Below are 19,188 nucleotides of genomic sequence, written 5' to 3' on the forward strand. Positions count from 1 at the left end.
GAGCGCCCCGGGGTTGCCTTTAGAAAATGCCTGTGTGAAATTTTTTTTTAAGCCACTTCTAACTCTTCCGCTACTGCAAGTAACAATGGGCATAAAGAAAACCAGCATCCTCTCCTACTGCTATATTTTTTCTCGTGCCCTGCTCTACTCTATATCCCTCACCCCTTCCTTTAGGTTCTTGTCGAGCAGGTCTTCTCTCCGGGCACCCCTCCGTGGGCTCACCGCTCGAGGAACAAGGGTTGGCGGGGACTGAGAGTTCCCACGGGGTCCTAGGCCTGGTAGTCAAGGTGACCCGGGTGCGTCAGCGTTGGAGCTAGGGAACATTGAACCCCAGCTGAGGGGAAGGAAGGAGTCTTAGCCGCGCCCTGGGGTCCTCCCAACTACCCTTTACCATGCGGTGAAGGCGGACGGTGTTTCCCCCAAACGTCGGCCGAAGTAGTTGATGCCCCAAGGGTCCTGAGGCTTTGGGGCAGGAAATTCGAGTCTGGAAGGTGTTCTGAATCCACTGAGTAGATTCTGTCTCAGGTTTTAAAGAAATGGTGGGGCTTGAGGGTTACACAACATTGTATAAATATTGCTAATTCGACCAGAATGTCTTTAGCCCTGTCTCCAGTAGCCCCATTGTTCAGCTTGGATTTTTTCCTTAATGAAACATTTGATAACCCAGTCTTTGATATGCCACCAAAGTCAGATGTGATGTCAACAAAAATGACAACAAACGTTCGGCTCTTTACCTGTTACCACAGTTAACCATTTAACACTAAGGAATAGGTACCATTATTCCCATTCTATAACAAGCAAACAAAGCAACAGGTCCAAAATAAGAAAGCTAGTCGTTTAGTCTAAACACCCTTAGTCTCTATTGTATCCTGCCTCCCTACTTAAAGAGTCCGGTTAATAATTACACTATGGATTACCTCATTGGTTCAAGTCTTTATTGAAGTAGGCATTGTTTTCTGCGGCCAAGAGAAACAACAGTGATCCAAGGATGGTGTCATAAAGGGCGGCTTTTCCGACTTTTAAGTATCAATTGATTCAAGAATATTTATCAACTGCCTACCCCGTGCCAAGTGCTAACCTAGGATCTGGGGCTCAGTGATCGGCCCTGTCATCACAGAGTTCACATTCCAGGGAAGACAGCATATAAAAAATGTCAAGTAGTATTAAGTGCCATGAAGAAAAATAAAGCAAAATAAGGAGCAAAGAGTGCTTATTTGTTCATATCCCAGCTTTTCTCTGTAGTTGCCATCGATAGTTGGGTTCCCAACGAGGAACCACATATGTTCCTCACTTTAGAGAAACAATAATATACTAGTTGCTTTTTTTTTCCAACAGGCTTCAAAGGACAGCCCTTTTGGGTTCTGAGGAATATACAAATAAGGAACAAGAGAGTGAATGAAAGTGAGAAATTATGAAGCAAAAGGAAGTTGCTTCCACACACCAATTGATTTGCTCATAGGTTTTTTTTAATTGACATTTTTTCATTGTTACAAAGGGAAGGGTGTTGAGGATGTAGAAAGGAAGGCCATGCATACAAGGGAACACAGCATCACTCTGGATCTCAGGAAACAGTGAGCATCTGATGGGTCTTTGGGGAGATCCGAAAAGGAAAGGGGGAAATCCAATAAAAAGAAAGACCAATTTAGAGACAAAAAGAAAGACTAAGAAATGCAACATCCTCCTGGAACCACAGTAGAGAGGTTAAACAAGGTCTTATTTCCTTTTCAGGGATCATAAAGTCTCTGGGAAAAGAGAGGTGGGGAGAACCAATTCTTCAGAAAAATTACTAGGTTCACAGAATAAATTAGAAAAATTAGAGAGCCTTTGACAAATGTGAGGAAACAGTTGTGTTTTGGTTTTGACAGGTGGGCAGTGGGTGGTAATAATATCATAGAGTTGACATTTATTGAATCACAGATACTACATGCCAGAAACCATGCAAGGCTCTTTCAGAGTGATTCCTAATCATTGCAGCAGCCCCATGAGGGAGGGATTATTGTTGTTATCACCATCATCATCATGCCAGTCTTCCAAAGGAAGACTCTGGACTACAGGTTAGGTAGCTGTCCTGGGTGCACAGCCAGCAAGTGGCAGGGTTGGGAAAGGGACCCAAGGCTTCCAGGCTCTGAAGTCAAAGTGTTTTTTTTCCATATCCCTACTTCTCCATGCTACAAATTTCACAGAGGGTTTCAGTGAGGGTGACTTGGGAGTTTATAAGGTTCCAGTGAAGGTTAAAGAACAGTAAGGAGATTCATATCTGAGCACGATACTTACAAATTTCACAGAATTATTGGATCTTGCCCCTAGAATTTCTAGGAAATGGAAAGGAGAGAAAGTGGGAAAGAAGCAGTGAAGTTGGTGGGCGGTAATTTTGTTTGGGGGATTTCTCTGAGGAAGGGAACTGGAAGGGAACAGTTAGGTCCTATGGTGGATCCTAAGCAGCAATCCGGTAGTTGGGGTGGACCTGGGGCCTGACGTCACAGACCATGCCAAGAAGTTGGGCCAGGACGCGTTCACGGTTTCTCTGCTGGGAGCTCTGCATGCCCTGCACCTGGCGTCTTGTAGCCTGCTCCACCTCAGCAGACAGGTTCCCCTGGGAGCCCATGGCCTGGGGGGTTGGGAAAGGGGCAGAAGAGAGAAAAGCAAAAGCAGAAACACAGAAAGAAGGGTCCAGGTATGTGGAAGGAAAGATCCTGGAGCAAGGGTAGGAAGAAAAGCCCTTGCCAAAACCACCCCATCCCATGGAACTATCCAGACACCAAAGAAAGCAACACAATTTCGTTTCCTTTGAGACTTGACATGCAACTTCATCCTAAAACAAATGGAAAATCCCCACAACCTCACCATACATGGCCATAAAACTTTGCCTTCCACCCCAAATGATATCATACTGCACACAGACTGTGGCAATCCCCCCCCCCCCACAAGCCATACAAGTCTTTCAAAACTCTCAGAATCTCTTACATATCACATATTTTGATCAATAACATGGTCCCTGCCAAGGGTCCCCTTCAGCCCTTTACCACCTTATTTTCCTTTAGGGTCATCCCATACACACCTCATCAGATGCACCCACCACCTTCCACCCCAGGATCCCATCTCAACTCTCCCTCAACGCACCGCCTGCTGCTTGCTCTGGAATTCCTGCTCTCGCTCTCGACGGTACTGCTCCACCTCCATCTGTGCCTCCTCCTTTGCCTGCTTCAGACGCCGGGCCTTCCCTGGAAGAAGAAGAATGGATAGGGGGTGGGAGTAGACCCCCTCACAAAATGTGATAGCAGGGGTCATTCCTCTCCAGAACATTTTTCTGCCTTCTCTCAGCCAACCAGGTACTAGATTCTAACCCTCACTCTTCTAATCACCCTCCTAATCAGCCATCCCAGCATCAGCTTTCTCCCTCCGCAGCATCCCGGGGACTCAAATGTTTGCTGTCCACTCACACCCCAATTTTCTTTCCAGACTCCTGAGAAGAAAAGGAAACTCACTCTTTCTGGCATCTGCCACCTTCTCAGCCGCCCGCTTCTCAGCTTGCAGGAGCTGCTGGATACCCTGAGACTGACTGGCCATTTCTGTTGTTATGGCTGATGCTGTTTCGGATGCTACCAAGGTACCAGAAGGCTCTCCCCAACCCCCAATGCACACACACCACCTACTCCTCTTCCTCCAGCTCCTTGCGGCAATCCTCCACTGTCCCTGGGTCTTAGTGCTCCCCTTTTCCGCTAAGCCTGCAGCACCAGGTGTCTCCCCCAAACTGATCCTCCCATTGATGGCTGGTCTCTTCTCCTACCTCTCACACTGGCAGTACCCAGAAGGACCACCTGGGAGCAGCAGAGACCAGGCCAGGAGCTGCTTACTACCATCGCAGCAGGTGCAGGATTTCCTGGTCGGCCGTCTAGGAACGGGGGCAGGGGCCGAGAGGAGTAAAAAGGAGGCATAGAGGGGTTGAAAATGGGGTGAGGAAGTCAACATGTGTCAGGTATTGGGAAAAGAGTATGCTGGGTTTCTCGTAATTCGTCCTACTTCTCTTCCTCCCTTTTTTTCTCTCTCCCTCCCTTTTCCATCTCTTTTTCTGTATCCTTCCCAAGTCTAAATTTTCATTTGCCTTGTCCTACTCTTGTGGTTTTTTTTCATGTCTCTCACACACGTCTTTTTTTGATTTGTCCAGTTCTTGGCCTCACCGTGTTTTTAGTTTTGGTTTTCCATTTTCACCATGATTTTAATCCTCTCATCTCTCATGTTTTCTCTCTCTTCTCATCTATTTCTGAACCATATCTTCTCCTCCCTGTTGGGTGAGGGCAGGCTAAGTCTCTAAATCACCTTTTTTACCCTCCCTTGCTCGGCTCCTTTTTCTCGTCTACCGACCAGTCTTACGGTTGCGGGCGGACCCTTTACCTTAACTTCCCCTAGTTTCCCTCCGGAGGCCAGACTGAGGGAACACCCCCCCCCCCCCCCCCCCGTCCCCTCGGAGAGAGACGACATCCGGTTACGCGCCTTCCAAGTGCGTTTCCGCCCTTTACCTGCGTCTCGGCTTGCGCAATTTCCGCCAGCCTACAGTGTTTCCGCCCTTCCCACCTCCCTTCCGAGCGTCTTAAACACAGGCCTCAGGCCTACTGCTCTGGGGGTACTTAGGGGGGCAGGGGGAGGCAGGTCTGATGAGTAACCCCTCCCCTCAGGTCCCAGAGGGAGAAGCCTCCACATCTGTCTGCCGGGTACATTATTTTCAGTTTCTAGATCATTATTTGAAATTATCTGTGACTTTTAAATTTAGATTTTTGTTGATAAAAATGTCCCTCATCATTCTTTGTCTTTTTCAAAGTCCCGTATTAAAACTTATCTGGGCTAGTGAGCCTCAAAAGCAATTATTTATCCTTTTCTCAAATTTTACATTAAAAGTATCTGTGACCCAAGCTCCCTTCAAAATTGTTTTCAAACCTATCATCTGGTTAAGGGATGAGGGTTAGGATGGGCCTCATCTGTTCCTGATGATGTAGAAAGAAGGGGAACCGAAGGGAGGAACAAGATGGAATGTCAGGGATGGTGGGGGAGGGACCAGGCAAGGCTGGGGCCCTGACTGCTGCCTTTTTTTCCTTCCTCAGCCCAAGACCTCCATGACCTCCATTTCCCGCCGCCAACGCCGAGAGCGTCGCTTCCGTCGTTACTTGTCTGCAGGACGGCTGGTCCGGGCCCAGGCCCTTCTCCAGCGGCACCCTGGCCTTGATGTAGACGCTGGGCAACCCCCACCACTGCACCGGGCCTGTGCCCGGCACGATGCCCCCGCTCTGTGCCTACTTCTTCGGCTTGGGGCTGACCCTGCCCACCAGGACCGCCACGGGGACACGGCGCTGCACGCTGCTGCCCGCCAGGGCCCTGATGGTGAGTTTGCCTAGTGGGGAACACGGTCATGAGCCATGAGCGACTAACTAAACAGGAAGGAGATGAAGGGCAACAACTGAAAAATAAGCTAGTGATTCAGAGGAAGGTAGCTCTCCACATTGGCATGTGGCAGTCATTGTGCGTTTAGGTTCATTCTCTGAAGAGCCCAGCATTCTTGAAACAGCGACTTCAATTTTCACATCTTTCTAGATTAGTAGCAACTGTGTGTCTTGACTGGTTGTTTGCCTGTGGTACAAAAAGTACGATAAAGGGTAGGCTCTGCAGTTAGCTTGCCTGGGTTCAAATCCCAGCTCCACACTGAACCGCTGAGTATTCGTGGGCAATTTCCTAAACTTCCCTGAGGCTTAGTTTGTCCATGTCCAAAATTGAATAATAACTCTTGCTATATTCCAGCACTTCTCACAAAACCACTCGTTTAGTCCTCACAACAACCCTATGAAATTATAAGTATTAATATTATTCCCAATTTCTCAGATGAGAAAACAGCACGGAGAAGTTTAGTAACTTGCCAGAGTCACCCAGCGACAAAGTGGTAGAGCAGGGATTATAACCCAGACAGCTGAGCTAGACCATCCGTACTCTTAAGGACTGTGTTGTCCTGTGTGATACGTTATAGAATTATACAATAATAGGGCCCATGTTCAAAGCACCCATGCTGTCACATGTGTTGCGAGAAAGAACTGACACTGTATGTAATTAGAGCACCTGGCCTGAGATTACATTCATAGATGTTGGCCCTTGTTCCTGTTATCAGCAGAGCCGTAGTCCCTTACCCTCAGTTCTGCAACTCAGAACACTAAGAGCCAAGCATTTTTTATCAGTCAGCAAACAAGACTTGTTTGGAGACAAAACATAACCTAAAGTGAGACTGTCACTCATTTTTATCCTATCAATGCCATATTCATACATTTCACTGCAGAAACATTCACGTGTTTGGTTACTGGAGCTGCCCCGGCCGGCCTTCGTCGGCTACCTAAGATACAATGTGTGTACTTTCAGATTAGCCCTGCCAAATCCCAAAAACATCTGAGTTCTGAGAAACCTTTGACACTGAGGGTGTCAGGGGAGGACCTATTGACAGTGGAGGCTCTTCTGTAGACATAATAGCCCTTAGGAAAATAAAACCCTCTAGAGGTTCTCTTTCTAGAGTGAGAACATTAGAGGAAAATTGGGGTTGGGATGAACAACCGTAACTCCGTTTGATGGCTGCTGTTGCCATCTTGCAGCTCCCCAAAATAAACCTCTCTCACTCCAAAAACTTCTCCCCTTCTCCTCGTCTGGTAAAATTTCAAAGAGAAGGTTTGAGAAATGCCGGCATCTAATTTGACAGCTCACATTATACACTGCAAGAGAGAAGAGATCCCAGACCTCCTCCAAGTTCAGCCTCTACCACTTACCGGCCGTGTAACAGTGACGTGCAACTTAACTTTCGTGACCCTAATTTGTCTTTTTTTTTTAACTTCTCTAAAATTAAAGTTGTGACAAGTAAATGGGGCACTCACTAGATGAGAAGTCTTGTTACTTTTATTCTCATATTATCCTATTATGGCTTTTTGAATAATAAAACTCTCTTGTCGTATGGCAGGGTCTTCCCTCATCGTATTGATATGCTAAGAAGCATATGAGATTGACACTGTTATCTCATTACAGATGAGGAAAGCAGGGCCCAGGAGATTCAGGAGCTTACTGAAATCTGGTAACTGATAGGTTGTTGTCTTCGTAAGGGGGACCTGCACTCAGGTTACTCCCAGGCCGTGGGGTCCTCGCAGGCCTTACTTCCTCCTGTTCCCCTGACAGTCCTGCCACCAGGTGGCCTTCTGGCTCTTTGGTAAAACCGCCCACCTTACTCAGCTTCAAGCTGCTCTAGAGACCATTCTTCCTTAAAATGCAAATATTTTCTTTGAACAGGTGAAATGACCCAGGATCCCCTGAGGTGGGAGGGTTTCCCCCATTCCCACATTGGGTGAGGGATGAGCAGTTCATGCTGGATTGTCTGGGCTGTACAGTCACAACCAAAGAGAAGCCAGTGAATGGCTTTCAGTAACTTCTTTTTGGGACCCATCACCTTATGAGGAAGTGGTCTTAGCTGCCAAAGACCCCCGTATAAATACGCCATAGTCAGACAATAACCATTCTCTGTGTACAACAGGAATTAGTGAACACTAAGAAACGGTCTTTGCAAAAATGATCAAGTCCAAAGCCTGCCTCATACTTTTTTCTTAATGTAACACTTACTGTACTTCTCCGTGCCAGCACAGTACCAGACATCTACCACCCATTCCTCACTTTGACCTGCACAGTAGGAGTAAGCGGTGGCCCCGTTTTGCAGATAGCTGAGCTAATGTTCCATTTGCCTTTCAGCCTTACCTACCATGGCACAACCACAAACCTGCAACTCCAGCTCCGTAGCTCTGTCTTCAGTGACCCCAGGCATGTTTTCACAAGATTGCCTATCTCTTACTTGCCTTTCCATCCACCTAATTTCCACTTGGCTAAGTTATCCTCCTTTTCCAGCCCAACATAAGCCCCACCTTCTCCTTGGAGCCCTCTCTGACCACCCTGCCCGCTTTTTGTTTTTGTAATTTTTTTAATGTCTGTTTATTTTGAGACAGAACAAGTGGGGGAGGTGCAGAGAGAGGGGAAGAGAGAGAACCCCAAGCAGGCTCCACACCGTCAGCACAGAGCCCGATATGGGGTCAGTATCACAGACTCTGAGGTCCTGACCTGAGCCGAAATCAAGAGTCAGCCACTTTAACTGACTGAGCCACCCAGATGTCCCCACCATACCCACTTTTACCTTTTCTTCCTCTGTGCCTCCATCAATCATCACTCAGTATAAACTTCCAATATTGGTGTTTTTAAAAAGCATGTTGAACCAGTTAGTGTGAACGTGCCTTTAAAATAGAAATCATGTCTCTTTATGGGGAAGGGAAGAACAGTGCTGCCATCAGTAAGATATGGAATGAGTTTTTACTTCAAAACAATTTTTATAGAGATTTTTCTCAATATTAAAGCACAGCATATTAATTAAAGGACACTGGGAAGTTGATTTGTACTGCTAAATTGATGATAAAAGTGGCATTTCAAATCACCGGAGGGCGGTGAACTATTTAGTGAACAATTTTGGAACATTTGGTTCATCTAGGGAAAGGACTCCTGCCTCACACCTGACTCAAAAGTAAATTACAGGAGGGGCACCTCAGTGGCTCAGATGGTTGATCGTTGACTTCAACTCATGTCATGATCTCACGTTCCAGCCCCACGTCAGGCTTTACACTGGCAGCGCAGAACCTGCTTCGGATTCTGTCCCCCTCTCTGTGTGTCCCTCCCCCACTTGTGCTTTCTCTCTCAAAAATAAACATTTAATAAATAAATACATAAATATAAATAATAGGGGCACCTGAGTGGCTCAAGCAGTTGAGCATCTACCTCTTGATTTTAGCTCAGGTCATGATCCAAGGGTTGTGGGATCGAAACCCATGTCAGGCTCCACAATAAGCATGGAGCCTGCTTATTCTCTTCTCCCCCAGCCTCTTTCCCCTGCTTGTCCACGCTTTCTCTCTCTAAGATAAATACATACATAAATACATACCTACATGCATACACACGTACATACATAAATACACACATACATACATGCATGCATAAGTAAATAATAATAGCAGCTTAAATATCTAAATACAACAGGAAGGATATGTACCAAATTCATTGGAGGCGTTTCCTCTGGCGGTGAGGGGCAGGTGGGGAATAATATTTAGAAGGCAATATTAGAGAAAGCTTTGGCTTTAGCTATGATATGTTATTTCTTTAATACAAAATAATGATGCAAAAATGACAGAACAGTAACATACCTGTGGGAGGAATGGGAATGCTTATTGTACTATACTTTTTAATTTTTTTAGATTTCTAAAAATAAAAATTAGTAGGAAAAAACACTGCAGAATATTTTTATAATCTTAAGAGTGGAGAAAGCCTTTCTAAGGATGAGATAAAGCCAAGAGCAATGAAAGAAAAGATTGATACAGATTTAACTACATAAAAACTTTTTAAGGATGGGAGAAAATATTTACAAATACTTGGCACAAGGGGTTGATATCTATAATATATAAAGAGCTCTCATGTCTACATGTATAATTTCCAGGGGAAAAGTAGACAAAAAATATGAACAAATCATTCACAAAAGAGATAGAGAGCCAGGGACATCTGACTAGCTCAGTTGGTAGAGATTCTGACTCTTGATCTCAGGGTCATGAGTCCAAGCCAATGTTGGGTATAGAGATTACTTAAAATAAAATCTTAAAAAAAAAAAAAAGAAAAGAAAGACACAAGGAAAGAAAAAAAGAGAAAGAAAGTAAGAGTGGGCCAAAACATATTTAAAGTAGAAAAAAATTAATCTTTTTTTCATCTATCAGATGAGCCAAATTAAAAGGGTGGGTTGGTGATACTCCACTCTGGTAAAGGACAAAACAAGCACCCATATTCTGTGTAGGGATGTATGTTGGCACAAATTTGAGAGCAATTCAGTAACATCGCACTCGTTCTTTGACTCAGAAATTCCACTTCCGAGAATCTACCCCACTCCTTGTCCACAGAGACATATGTAGGAGGCTGAACGTTTTTGGAAACAAAGTCTGTTGACTGGAGGTGGGAGATGCTTGTTTCATACACACAGTGGAACACTACACAGTCATAAAAAGGAATGAGGTAGGCTGTGTATACTCTTGTGGAAAAATACAAACGAGACATTAAGTGAAGAAAGCACGTTGTCAGACAATAGAAGTAGCGTGGTTATATACCTCTGAAAAAAGTCGTCCCGTGTATTTATACACAGCAAGACAGGACTAGAAGGGACCACAGCAGACTGTTAACGGTGATTAGATTTATTCTTCATCTTTTAAAAAGAAAAATATTTTTTCACATTAGTTGTATCCCATTTACATTAAAATATTTATCAAGTTAGATTCGAGCACAGTCATCCATAACCTACCACACAGAGACTAGAAATTTTACACATTTACTTCTAGTTATTTTTTTAACCATAGGATTTGGCCTCTTTTTTCACATGGTTGTGACTGCATCCTATGTATGGTTTTATAGGCAGGTTTTTCCTCACATAGGCATCATTTTTAGTGGCTATTTAATATGCTGTACCATATTTTACTTGCCCTGTGTTATAGTTGGAGGCCTTACTCCTTAAAACCTATGAATTAAAACCTCCCATGCAAGTCTGAGCACCCACCCACCCTCCTACCTGCTGTGAACCATGGTGGGGAATAAACAGTTGAAAGATAGGACCAGGTATTTGCTGGGTTGGACAAGTTGGGAGGGCTTGTGACCAGTCACGTCAGTAATAAGTGCCCCTCCCCTCATCCTGTTGTGGTTTGGGCTGGTGACACTCAGAGCTGCACCAAGAGGTGATAGGTGGAGGATGATGGGCCTTGGCTAGCCAAGGTTGGCCCATTCCATCTTCCTGCCTTCCTGGCAGTGACAGGGCAACCCTTCCCTTGTCCCATCCTTCTGCCAGGTGGCCAGTACTTTCCAGCACCACAAAATAAAAATTTAAGAACTGCCAGCCCATTTCCTCCTACCCTAGGGAAAGAAAGTAGGTCCACAGGAACAGAAGGTACTTCACTCACCTTCCTCTGTCCCAGGAGTGAAGAGGTACTTGGTGGCCATGGTGGGTGGGCTTGACCAGAGGGAGAGTGCTGGGTTGGTAGTGAAGTGAGCAGCGTGGCCTTCTGCTGACGCTAGAGTGGATGCAGTGAGGACCCAGGAAGAGGGGAGTTCAGGAATGTCAGTCCCTCTCGTTTACCCCCAGCCTCCTGTCAGCCAGCCCCTGGGTGGGACGCTCTATCTCAGCCTTTTTCCCCCTGTCCTAGGTCAACTAGTCATTTGGAAGGAGCTTGCTCTGCTCCTGGGACCATTTCTGTGGCTCAAGCTTGTTGCTGGTCTGGACCCTCTACTTCCCACTCCCCCTTCCAGTATGCCCCATATGAGGTTGGCTGAGAGAAATTCCCCTGAAAACATTTATTTTACTCAGTTAATTGAAAAGCAATGTAAGGGGCACCTGGGTGCCTCAAGTCGGTTAAGCATCCTTCTCTTGGTTTCTGCTCAGGTCATGATCTCATGGTTTCATAAGATCAAGCCCCACATCCGGCTCTGTGCTGACAGCGTGGAGCCTGCTTGGGATTCTCTCTTTCTCCCTCTCTCTCTACCTCTTCCCCATTCACACTCTCTCTGTCTCTCTCAAAATGGGTAAATACTTAAAGAGCCATGTACAAAGCCTATTATTTATTACGTATATTTATTACCTATTATTTATTTGGGTATCTATAATGGGACAGAGTAACATATTCAGGTATTTTGCCAGTCTGAATTACAGTTTTGGATGAGAAACACAGTAAGAGTTACAAAGTGACAATATTTTCAAACTAAAAATGAAATACATAGTTAGAGGTTTTTGACATTGCCCAAGGTGGCTAGAGGCAAGCTAGAAAATGTCATTTAACATAGCAGAACTCCCAGGACACTGAAACAGTTTATGAGAACACAAGTCAGAATATTGTAAACTACACACTTAGCACACATGTGATAAACTACCAATAAATATTTGTCAGTGACCGTGATTTCCTAATACCCAGGAGACTTCCATGTGGGCAACCCTTTCCACTGCTCTAAGACCAAGGGAGTGAGTGACCGGCAGGATTCAAGATGGCAGCCCTGCCAAGGAGTGGGAGTCCCGGCTAATTTCTGCCCACTGCTCTCCCACCAACAGCCTACACGGACTTCTTCCTGCCACTGCTGAGTCGCTGCCCCTCTGCTATGGGAATAAAGAATAAGGATGGGGAGACCCCTGGGCAAATTCTGGGCTGGGGACCCCCCTGGGATTCTGCCGAAGAGGAGGAAGAAGATGAGGCTTCTAAGGAGCAGGAATGGAGGCAGAAGCTGCAGGGAGAACTAGAGGATGAGTGGCAAGAGGTCATTGGGAGGTTTGAAGGTAGGAATCCATTCCCATCCATAGATGCCTTTCTTCCCTTTGACTGCTTTTCCTGTACCTACCATATGTGTGCTCCCGCTGGCTTCCTGTGCCCCCTTCCTCTATACCTCCCTGCCCCTCTTGCCTGTCACCTTCTCACGGCATCTCCCCGGCCACACCCATCCTGCCCTCCCGAACAGATGATGCTTCCCATGAGACCCAGGAGCCCGAGTCCTTCTCAGCCTGGTCCGACCGCCTGGCCCGGGAACATGCCCAGAAGCAGCAGCAGCACGAGGCAGAGGGAGCCCGCCGAACACCACGGGCTGAGGGCTCTGGTCACAACTGGCGACAGCAGGAGGAAGAGCAGCGACTCTTCCGAGAGCGAGCCCAGGCCAAGGAGGAAGAACTGCGTGACAGCCGAGCCAGGAGGGCACAGGAGGCTCGTGGGGACCCAGGGCCAGAGCCCGCCAGGGCTGGGCCCAGGGCAGAGCACCCAAGAGGAGCAGGGAGGGGCAGCCTCTGGCGCTTTGGCGATGTGCCCTGGCCCTGCCCTGGGGGAGGGGACCCAGAGGCCATGGCTGCAGCTCTGGTGGCCAGAGGGCCCCCCTTGGAGGAGCAGGGGGCTCTGAGGAGGTACTTGAGGGTCCAGCAGGTCCGCTGGCACCCTGACCGCTTCCTGCAGCGATTCCGAAGCCAGATTGAGACCTGGGAGCTGGGCCGAGTGATGGGAGCTGTGACGGCCCTTTCTCAAGCCCTGAATCGCCATGCGGAGGCCCTCAAGTGACCCCAGGGAGAGTGAGAAACTGCAGGGAGTGCAGCCTTAGGGGCAGGGCAGTAGTGAGGGGCAGGTCAGGGCTGGGGATGACGAGGAAGAGGCTGATGCCGCGCCGTTGAGAAGGATACGGGGTGGCAGCGAAACTTGTAACGAGTTGGGGGTGGGAAGGATATGGGCCACCACCACTGCTCCTTGACTCCTCCATCTCCTAATAAGACCTGGTTCCACATCTCACTCCCGGTGTCTCCTCTGCCTTTTTCCATTGCTGTGGTTTTCATCATACATGACATCTCCTTTCCCTCCCCGCCTGCCAAAACCCGCAGCTCCTACATACCTGCAGCACGCACGCACACACAGCCGTGGCCCCACGGGAGGCAGGAAGGCCCGGCTTGCCCCTCACCCCCCCAATGCATAGGCAGCCCTGAAAAGACCCACGTTGCCCACCAGGCTGACTCCCCTCACTGCGCTGGGCTCCTCCATTCTACAGGCAGTGACTGGAGAAACAGATGTGAACAGAGGCAAAAAAGGGAACAAAACAGTTTCCCTCCTCTCCCCAGTTCCCCGGCCAGAACCACATCCTCCTCCCCCACTTAGCACCCCCTTCCCCCAGCACAGGGCTTTCCCTTTGCTGAGTCACTGAACGGTCTGAGTTGGGGGCAGCTAGAGCTGGGGGCCATGAGGAGGTTGTGGGAGGATGGGATAGAAGTGGAGTGGACAGAGGAAGAGCCATGTGGGGGAGTGGAATTTCGGTTGCTAAAATTAGGAGCAGGGGAAGGAGGTGGAAAGAGCCAAATTATGTAACCTGGGTTGTCTACTCTTGGGCAACCAGGGATCCACACCCAAGGCCATCTCCCCTCCAGCTCCTCAGTCCATCCATCTCTCTTCCTCCAGGGCCCCAGTCCTCTCTACCCAGCTTCTGCCCCCATCCCAGACCTGGGCTTCATCTCTGGGCGATCCGGGCTTGGCCTTCAGATAGGTATCTTTTCTTGACATTGAGGAAAAAGTCCTGAGTGATGGAGGGAGAAGCAGCTGTTGACAGCACCAAACCCCAGTGCCATCTCCCAGGACACAACAGGGAACCCCATGAAAGGAAGGGACGGTACAGGCGTGCGTTGGCCTGTGCAGTCTGCTCAGATCTACCTCAGAGAATCTCACAAGTCAGAAACCTTATTTTTCAGATCTGGAGGCCTGGTGTACTCGGGAGAGTCCCAGGGATGGAGGGGAAGCCCGTGGAAGCAGGGGCACACAGGCTGGGCACAAGACCCTGGGAGAAGACAGCTCAGAGACCCAGGGCCTCACAGGGACCAGGCAGCTATTCAGGGGGCAGGAGGAGGAAGGGCTGGTGAGAAAGGTCCTGTGAGAGGAAGCTGCTGTGATTCAGAGAAGAGCCTGCGAGCTGTGAGCAACCCAGGCGTCCGGTCCCTCTCACAGGCCGGAGGTTTCGGAAGTGGCATGCAAAGAGCCCAGGGTTGGAGTCGGGGGAGTTGGGGTTAGGATCCCGGAGCTGGGGGTTGAAAGGTAAGCGATAGAAACTTCTGGTGTCCAAACTTGCTCTTCAATCCAGGAGATTTTTCTCTGGTTTTCAAGTCATTTCCCCTCTCTGAAAGTCACATAAAACTAAAGCAAGATAAGCCCTGATACCTGGCCCCCCAAACCTCCTTTTCAACATCCCTCCCTGGTGTCTGGCCCCCAGCCCTGTTGGGGGTTCCCCTGAGATGAGGGCTGTTCACTTTCTCTGACCACAGGGTTTCCGCTTCTGTGTCTCTTGTTTCCTAGGTTGATAAAAATACTGAGCCCTTAGAGGCCCTGGCTTCCTCTGACCCCCTGGGGCCAGGCAGCAGGCATCCTGTCCACGGTGGTGGGGGCAGGGAGGGGGTCCCAGGGATCCCCTAGGGATGACTCAGTGCCTCCCATGAAACACTGGGGAGGTGCAAGAGTGTGTGTCTGCTCTCGAGAGCTGGAACGAGGAATCAGTCCCTGTGAGGATGATGCATTGGGGTTCAGTTAGAAGAACAGGATTAGGGAACAAGATGAAAGACCGTCAGGTGGGGATTGGGGTTGGAGCAGGTTTGGGTTACATGAGGAAAAGGGTCTGGGAGGGACTCTATTCAGTGTAGTTCAGCTGAGCATCAAGTAGCCAAAAGCAATCCAAACTGCTTCAATACATACAGTCCAACAGGGGAGACAGGCCCACACCTAGTTGTGATTCAAGGCAGGGTGCTGAGTAAATGTTATAGCATAAGACACAGTGGGTACAGAAAGGGGAAGGTGCATTCCATCCGAAAGCATGGGGGTGGTGGACTCTGAGCAGGGAGAGGGCATTTGAGCTGGTGCTGATGAATGGGTACAATTTCTATGGGTGGAGGTGGATGGAAAGGCTCTGTAGATAAGTGCCAAGCCTTCAGCCAAGGCCAGGAGTCAAAAAAAGAGCATATTGAGGAAAAAGATATATGCCCCGAGGTAGACGAAGCACAGGTGTGAGTGAGCACATGTTGAAGAAAGGACCGCAGAATGCCAAGGTGAAGGATTTGGGACTTCATCCTGTGGGCCATAGTGACAGCTGCGCAGGAGAGTGCGGCGGCAGTTACGAACAGGAGTAAAGAAGAAAACAGCTATCACTCTGTGAACACCTGCCACGTTCCTAACAGGAGTAATTCTGCTGGGTGGTGGTCTCCATTATAAAGAAGAAACCAACGGCTTATAAATGTACTGAACTTGCAAAAAAGTAGTGCAATTAGCATGAAGCTCATCTTATTATTCTGAAACTTGTGTCTTTCACTTAGGCCCCAGTAACTCCAAATGGCATTAAAGGAGGGAACGGATCTTATAAACTTTGAAAGGATACGTCATTAGCACAGGACAACTCCGGGGATGGTGGCACTGAGAGAAGAGGAATCTTAGGTGACTCTTGAGTTTTGAGCCTTGGGGATTAGAAAGATGATGCCTTCCGCCTAGAAGGAGAACCTGGCTGAGGGGAAAGGTAAGGAATTCAGTGTCAAACATTGAATCAATAATTTCTTTTTTAAGAGAGAGGGAGAGAGAGAGAGAGAGAGAGAGAGAGAGAGAGAGAATCCTAAGCATACTCCACACCTAGCACAGAGCCCAACACAGGGCTTGAGCTTATGACAGTGAGATCATGACCTGAGCCAAAATAAAGATTCCGACGCTTAACTGACAGAGCCACTACGTGCCCCTAATCAGTAAAATTTTATTAAGTGCCTGATAGGAGCAGGGTACTCTGCAAAACAAAGGGTTTAAATGAAATAAATTCACTGCCCTCATTGAACTTGCAGTCTAAGGATATAAATTATATATAAGTAACAACTACAGATAAGTAATGCTTAGAGTAATAAAGTGCTTAAAGAAGGCCTGCTGACATAACACTCAGGTGGAGACTTCCGGTAAGCAGGTCCAGAGCTCAAGAAAAAAGTTTGAGCTGCAGGGATAGTAGACTTGAGCATCATTCCCTTCTCAGTGGAGACTGAGCCTCTGAGTGGACAGGATCTCCAAGAGAGGGTAACCAGAAGAGCCCCTGACGATAGCCGAAGCAAGAGGAATCAATATAGAAGGGAGGTGGAGAAAGACAAGTAGGGCAAGGGAGGGGTGTGCCAAGCAGAGACAGGGCAGCCGCAGCTAATCCTTCAAAGAGTCTAGTAGAGGAAGGTTAAAAAGATACTCTGGGTTCAGGAACTAGACAATTACAAATTTTGAGAAAATAGTTTCCACTTACCAAAGGGGCAGAAATCACATAGGTTGAGGAATGAGTGGGAGGTGAGGAGAGGGAGGGTGGTAGGTACAAAGTCATAGAATGGTGAATGTGGACTATAACTAAGAATCATCTCTGGTTCAACCCACAAATTTTACAGATAAGGAAAATTTTACCAGTTCCCAAAAAAAGTGGGTAGTCAAAGGGGCCAGTCTTTGGAGACATCACACAGAAAAAGAAAGTGAGAGATGGAATGGATATTTGAGGGAAAAACAGAGTCCCAGGAAGGATTTTTCATTTACAAGAAATTACAAAAATTAAACATGTTTGTAAAATGCAAGTAAGGTGCATGAAGAGAGAAACATACTAAAAATGTAAGTGGGAAAAGAATAAAGCCAGAAGAAGTGGCATACACAGTACAAAGGATCAGCCTTGGACAGGAGAGTCTTTCTCTGAGAAGAAAAGAAAGATGAAATGTAAATAAAGTGAAGGAAAAAGAAGGATGTGAAGAGATCCAGCTTGGAGGACCTTAAGCACAATAAAATAGACAACAGTACCACCAACTGAAAGTAAATAGAGAAAGTTGAGGCATAAGAGGAACGGATTTTAAAAGATCGCCTGCAGGGATATAACAGGGAATCAAGAAAAGATTAAGAAATACCAAGGGCTTTCTGAAGTTACATGGCCAGAATCAGCAGATGGCCCCTTTTAGAGACATGACTCCCTCCTAAGGTGTTTGGCAGCCCAGCAGAAGCCCCCAAGAATGAGATCACTGAGTTTACCCAAATCAAGTGTTTCAAGGTCATCTTGGTAGAACACCAAGTGATTCTTAAGTATGGTGAAAGTAGTTGAAGTTTTTGACCATGCAGCGCAAGTTAAACCAAATGGACAAGGAAAACAAGGAAAGAAGAGGGACTAGAAGTCTTGGTGAGAATGGAGAACTAATTTGATGGGAGGGAAGTGGGGGTGAAAAGAGAGTGGTTGTGATGAGAGGGAGAATTCAGAGTTCACGATCTCGAAGATGTAGCCCTTCCAAGTGAGGCAGAGGTTGGAGATACAGCCTGATTCGGGGATGCCTAAAAGGGGAGCAGGGAAAGAGGCCGGAAAGCAGTGTCACTGAGAAAGTTGAAGCACTGACAGGACAGAGCATGAGATTCATTTGTGTGGTTTTGAAGTCCCCAAAGTTGTTGGTGGGGATGAGATATGAAGAAAAACTGAGCTAGATATAAAGATGTTAAGAGTGTGGTAAAGACGTTGCTGGAGAAGACTCTTCTGTGCAGATGGGAAGAGCATGGCAAATGTGAAAGGCGTGGGCTTCAAGAGAAGAAAAGGAGGTTATGGCTGGAGCAGAACCATGGTCTCTCCTCTGCCCCCTGCCCCTAGCAATTGGGCAGAAGAAAGAGCAACCTTCACCAAAAAGAGAAGGAGCATCATTAGGGTAAATACTGCCAGAGGAAGACTCTTTCCAAATGAAACAGAGAATTTGAATATATGAGGAGTTCCATAGAATGCTGTGAAATTGACTGGTAGAAGTGTCCTCGTGGGGCAAGGAATCTAATCCAGGGAGGTTAGATCCTAGTGAGAGTCCAGAAGACAATAAGGTCTGGAGGGGTTTGCTTCTGAAACAGAGGTAGGTTCCTGCTTCTGGAATTTAAAATAGAAGGTACAAAACATTTATTATGAGAGGAAAAAGCATAAATACCTTAAAGGGGATCTTAGGGGGATGCACAAAACAAGGTATCTCTTCCAGTTCCATGGGGTTAAATGCCATCTTCATGCTGATGACTCCCAGTGTTGTCTCTCTAGTTCTGACCTTGCCTCTGAAACCCAGACTCCTATGTCACTGCCAAGTGATAGCTCCACTTGGATGTCTGCCCCACAGATTTAGACTTAACCTATTCAGAATTGAACTTTTGGTTCTCTCATCTCATCAGAATCCACTTCCGTCTCTCCATCTTCCACCCTCACTCCCCTGCCATCCCACCTATCATCTAGTCTTGGCAATTCTACCCATGAAACATACCCCAAATGTACCTACCTCTCTCCATTTTCATGGCTGCCACCATCTTCTCTCCTGCTATTACTGCTATTGCCTCCTAATTCATGTCCATGCTTTTACTCTTTCCTCCTACAATCCAGTCTAGACACAGGATCTTTTAAAAACATAAATCCAGGGCTGCCTGGGTGGCTCAGTCGGCTAAGTGTTAGACTCTTGATTTCAGCTTAGATCATGATCTCACAGCTGTGGGATCAAGCCCCTCGATAAGCCCCACAAAGGGGCACTGTGTCTCGTGTGAAAACTGCTTGATATTCATTCTCTCTCTCTCTCTCTCTCTC

General features: G+C 47.3%; 2 protein-coding genes and 1 long non-coding RNA gene across 11 annotated transcripts in view; 1 reads left to right on the top strand and 2 right to left on the bottom strand.

The window, feature by feature from the left end:
* Window positions 1–1,444: 1,444 nt before the first annotated feature.
* On the bottom strand, window positions 1,445–3,882 carry ATP6V1G2 (ATPase H+ transporting V1 subunit G2). Of its 3 annotated transcripts, none has more exons than XM_029944416.1 (3): window positions 3,788–3,882; window positions 3,121–3,221; window positions 1,445–2,608 (listed from the first exon to the last, which is right to left on the bottom strand). In XM_029944416.1, the coding sequence occupies exons 1-3, from the start codon at window positions 3,858–3,860 to the stop codon at window positions 2,435–2,437; spliced, it is 348 nt and encodes a 115-aa protein (XP_029800276.1). In that variant the 5' UTR covers window positions 3,861–3,882; the 3' UTR covers window positions 1,445–2,434. The 3 variants fall into 3 exon arrangements, with proteins under 3 accessions (XP_029800276.1, XP_029800277.1, XP_029800275.1); XM_029944417.1 differs by lacking the exon at window positions 3,788–3,882 and adding an exon at window positions 3,654–3,765; XM_029944415.1 differs by lacking the exon at window positions 3,788–3,882 and adding an exon at window positions 3,486–3,647.
* Window positions 3,872–13,379, top strand: NFKBIL1 (NFKB inhibitor like 1). 3 transcript variants are annotated; one of them, XM_029944409.1, is made up of 4 exons: window positions 3,872–3,976; window positions 5,097–5,373; window positions 12,170–12,391; window positions 12,571–13,379. In XM_029944409.1, exons 1-4 carry the CDS (start codon window positions 3,968–3,970, stop codon window positions 13,152–13,154), a joined length of 1,092 nt encoding a protein of 363 aa, XP_029800269.1. In that variant the 5' UTR covers window positions 3,872–3,967; the 3' UTR covers window positions 13,155–13,379. The 3 variants fall into 3 exon arrangements, with proteins under 3 accessions (XP_029800269.1, XP_029800270.1, XP_029800268.1); XM_029944410.1 differs by having other exon boundaries at window positions 3,875–3,953; XM_029944408.1 differs by lacking the exon at window positions 3,872–3,976 and adding an exon at window positions 4,548–4,709.
* Window positions 5,467–19,188, bottom strand: part of LOC115296023 — an 18,684-nt gene continuing 4,962 nt past the window's right edge. The window contains exons 4-8 of one of the 5 annotated variants that reach the window (XR_003910688.1): window positions 15,991–16,113; window positions 14,079–14,125; window positions 11,031–11,141; window positions 10,191–10,285; window positions 5,467–5,619 (exon numbers count right to left, since the gene is read on the bottom strand). This is a non-coding gene — a long non-coding RNA (uncharacterized LOC115296023). Of the gene's footprint in view, window positions 5,620–10,190; window positions 10,286–11,030; window positions 11,142–13,708; window positions 14,131–15,990; window positions 16,114–19,188 lie in introns of those variants that run through there. The other 4 variants (XR_003910691.1, XR_003910690.1, XR_003910689.1 and 1 more) reach the window with 4 other exon arrangements.

Source organism: Suricata suricatta, chromosome 7 (assembly GCF_006229205.1).
Source record: "Suricata suricatta isolate VVHF042 chromosome 7, meerkat_22Aug2017_6uvM2_HiC, whole genome shotgun sequence".
NCBI lineage: Eukaryota > Metazoa > Chordata > Mammalia > Carnivora > Herpestidae > Suricata > Suricata suricatta.

Coding starts and splice junctions, on each gene's coding strand:
- ATP6V1G2 (XM_029944415.1), bottom strand. CDS start 3,567: ATGGCCAGTCAGTCTCAGGGTATCCAGCAGCTCCTGCAAGCTGAGAAG. Junction 3,222..3,485: donor GGTGGCAGATGCCAGAAAGA/GTGAGTTTCCTT, acceptor TTCTTCTTCCAG/GGAAGGCCCGGCGTCTGAAG. Junction 2,609..3,120: donor TCCAGAGCAAGCAGCAGGCG/GTGCGTTGAGGG, acceptor CCAACCCCCCAG/GCCATGGGCTCCCAGGGGAA.
- NFKBIL1 (XM_029944408.1), top strand. CDS start 4,653: ATGAGTAACCCCTCCCCTCAGGTCCCAGAGGGAGAAGCCTCCACATCT. Junction 4,710..5,096: donor CCTCCACATCTGTCTGCCGG/GTACATTATTTT, acceptor TTCCTTCCTCAG/CCCAAGACCTCCATGACCTC. Junction 12,392..12,570: donor GGTCATTGGGAGGTTTGAAG/GTAGGAATCCAT, acceptor CCTCCCGAACAG/ATGATGCTTCCCATGAGACC.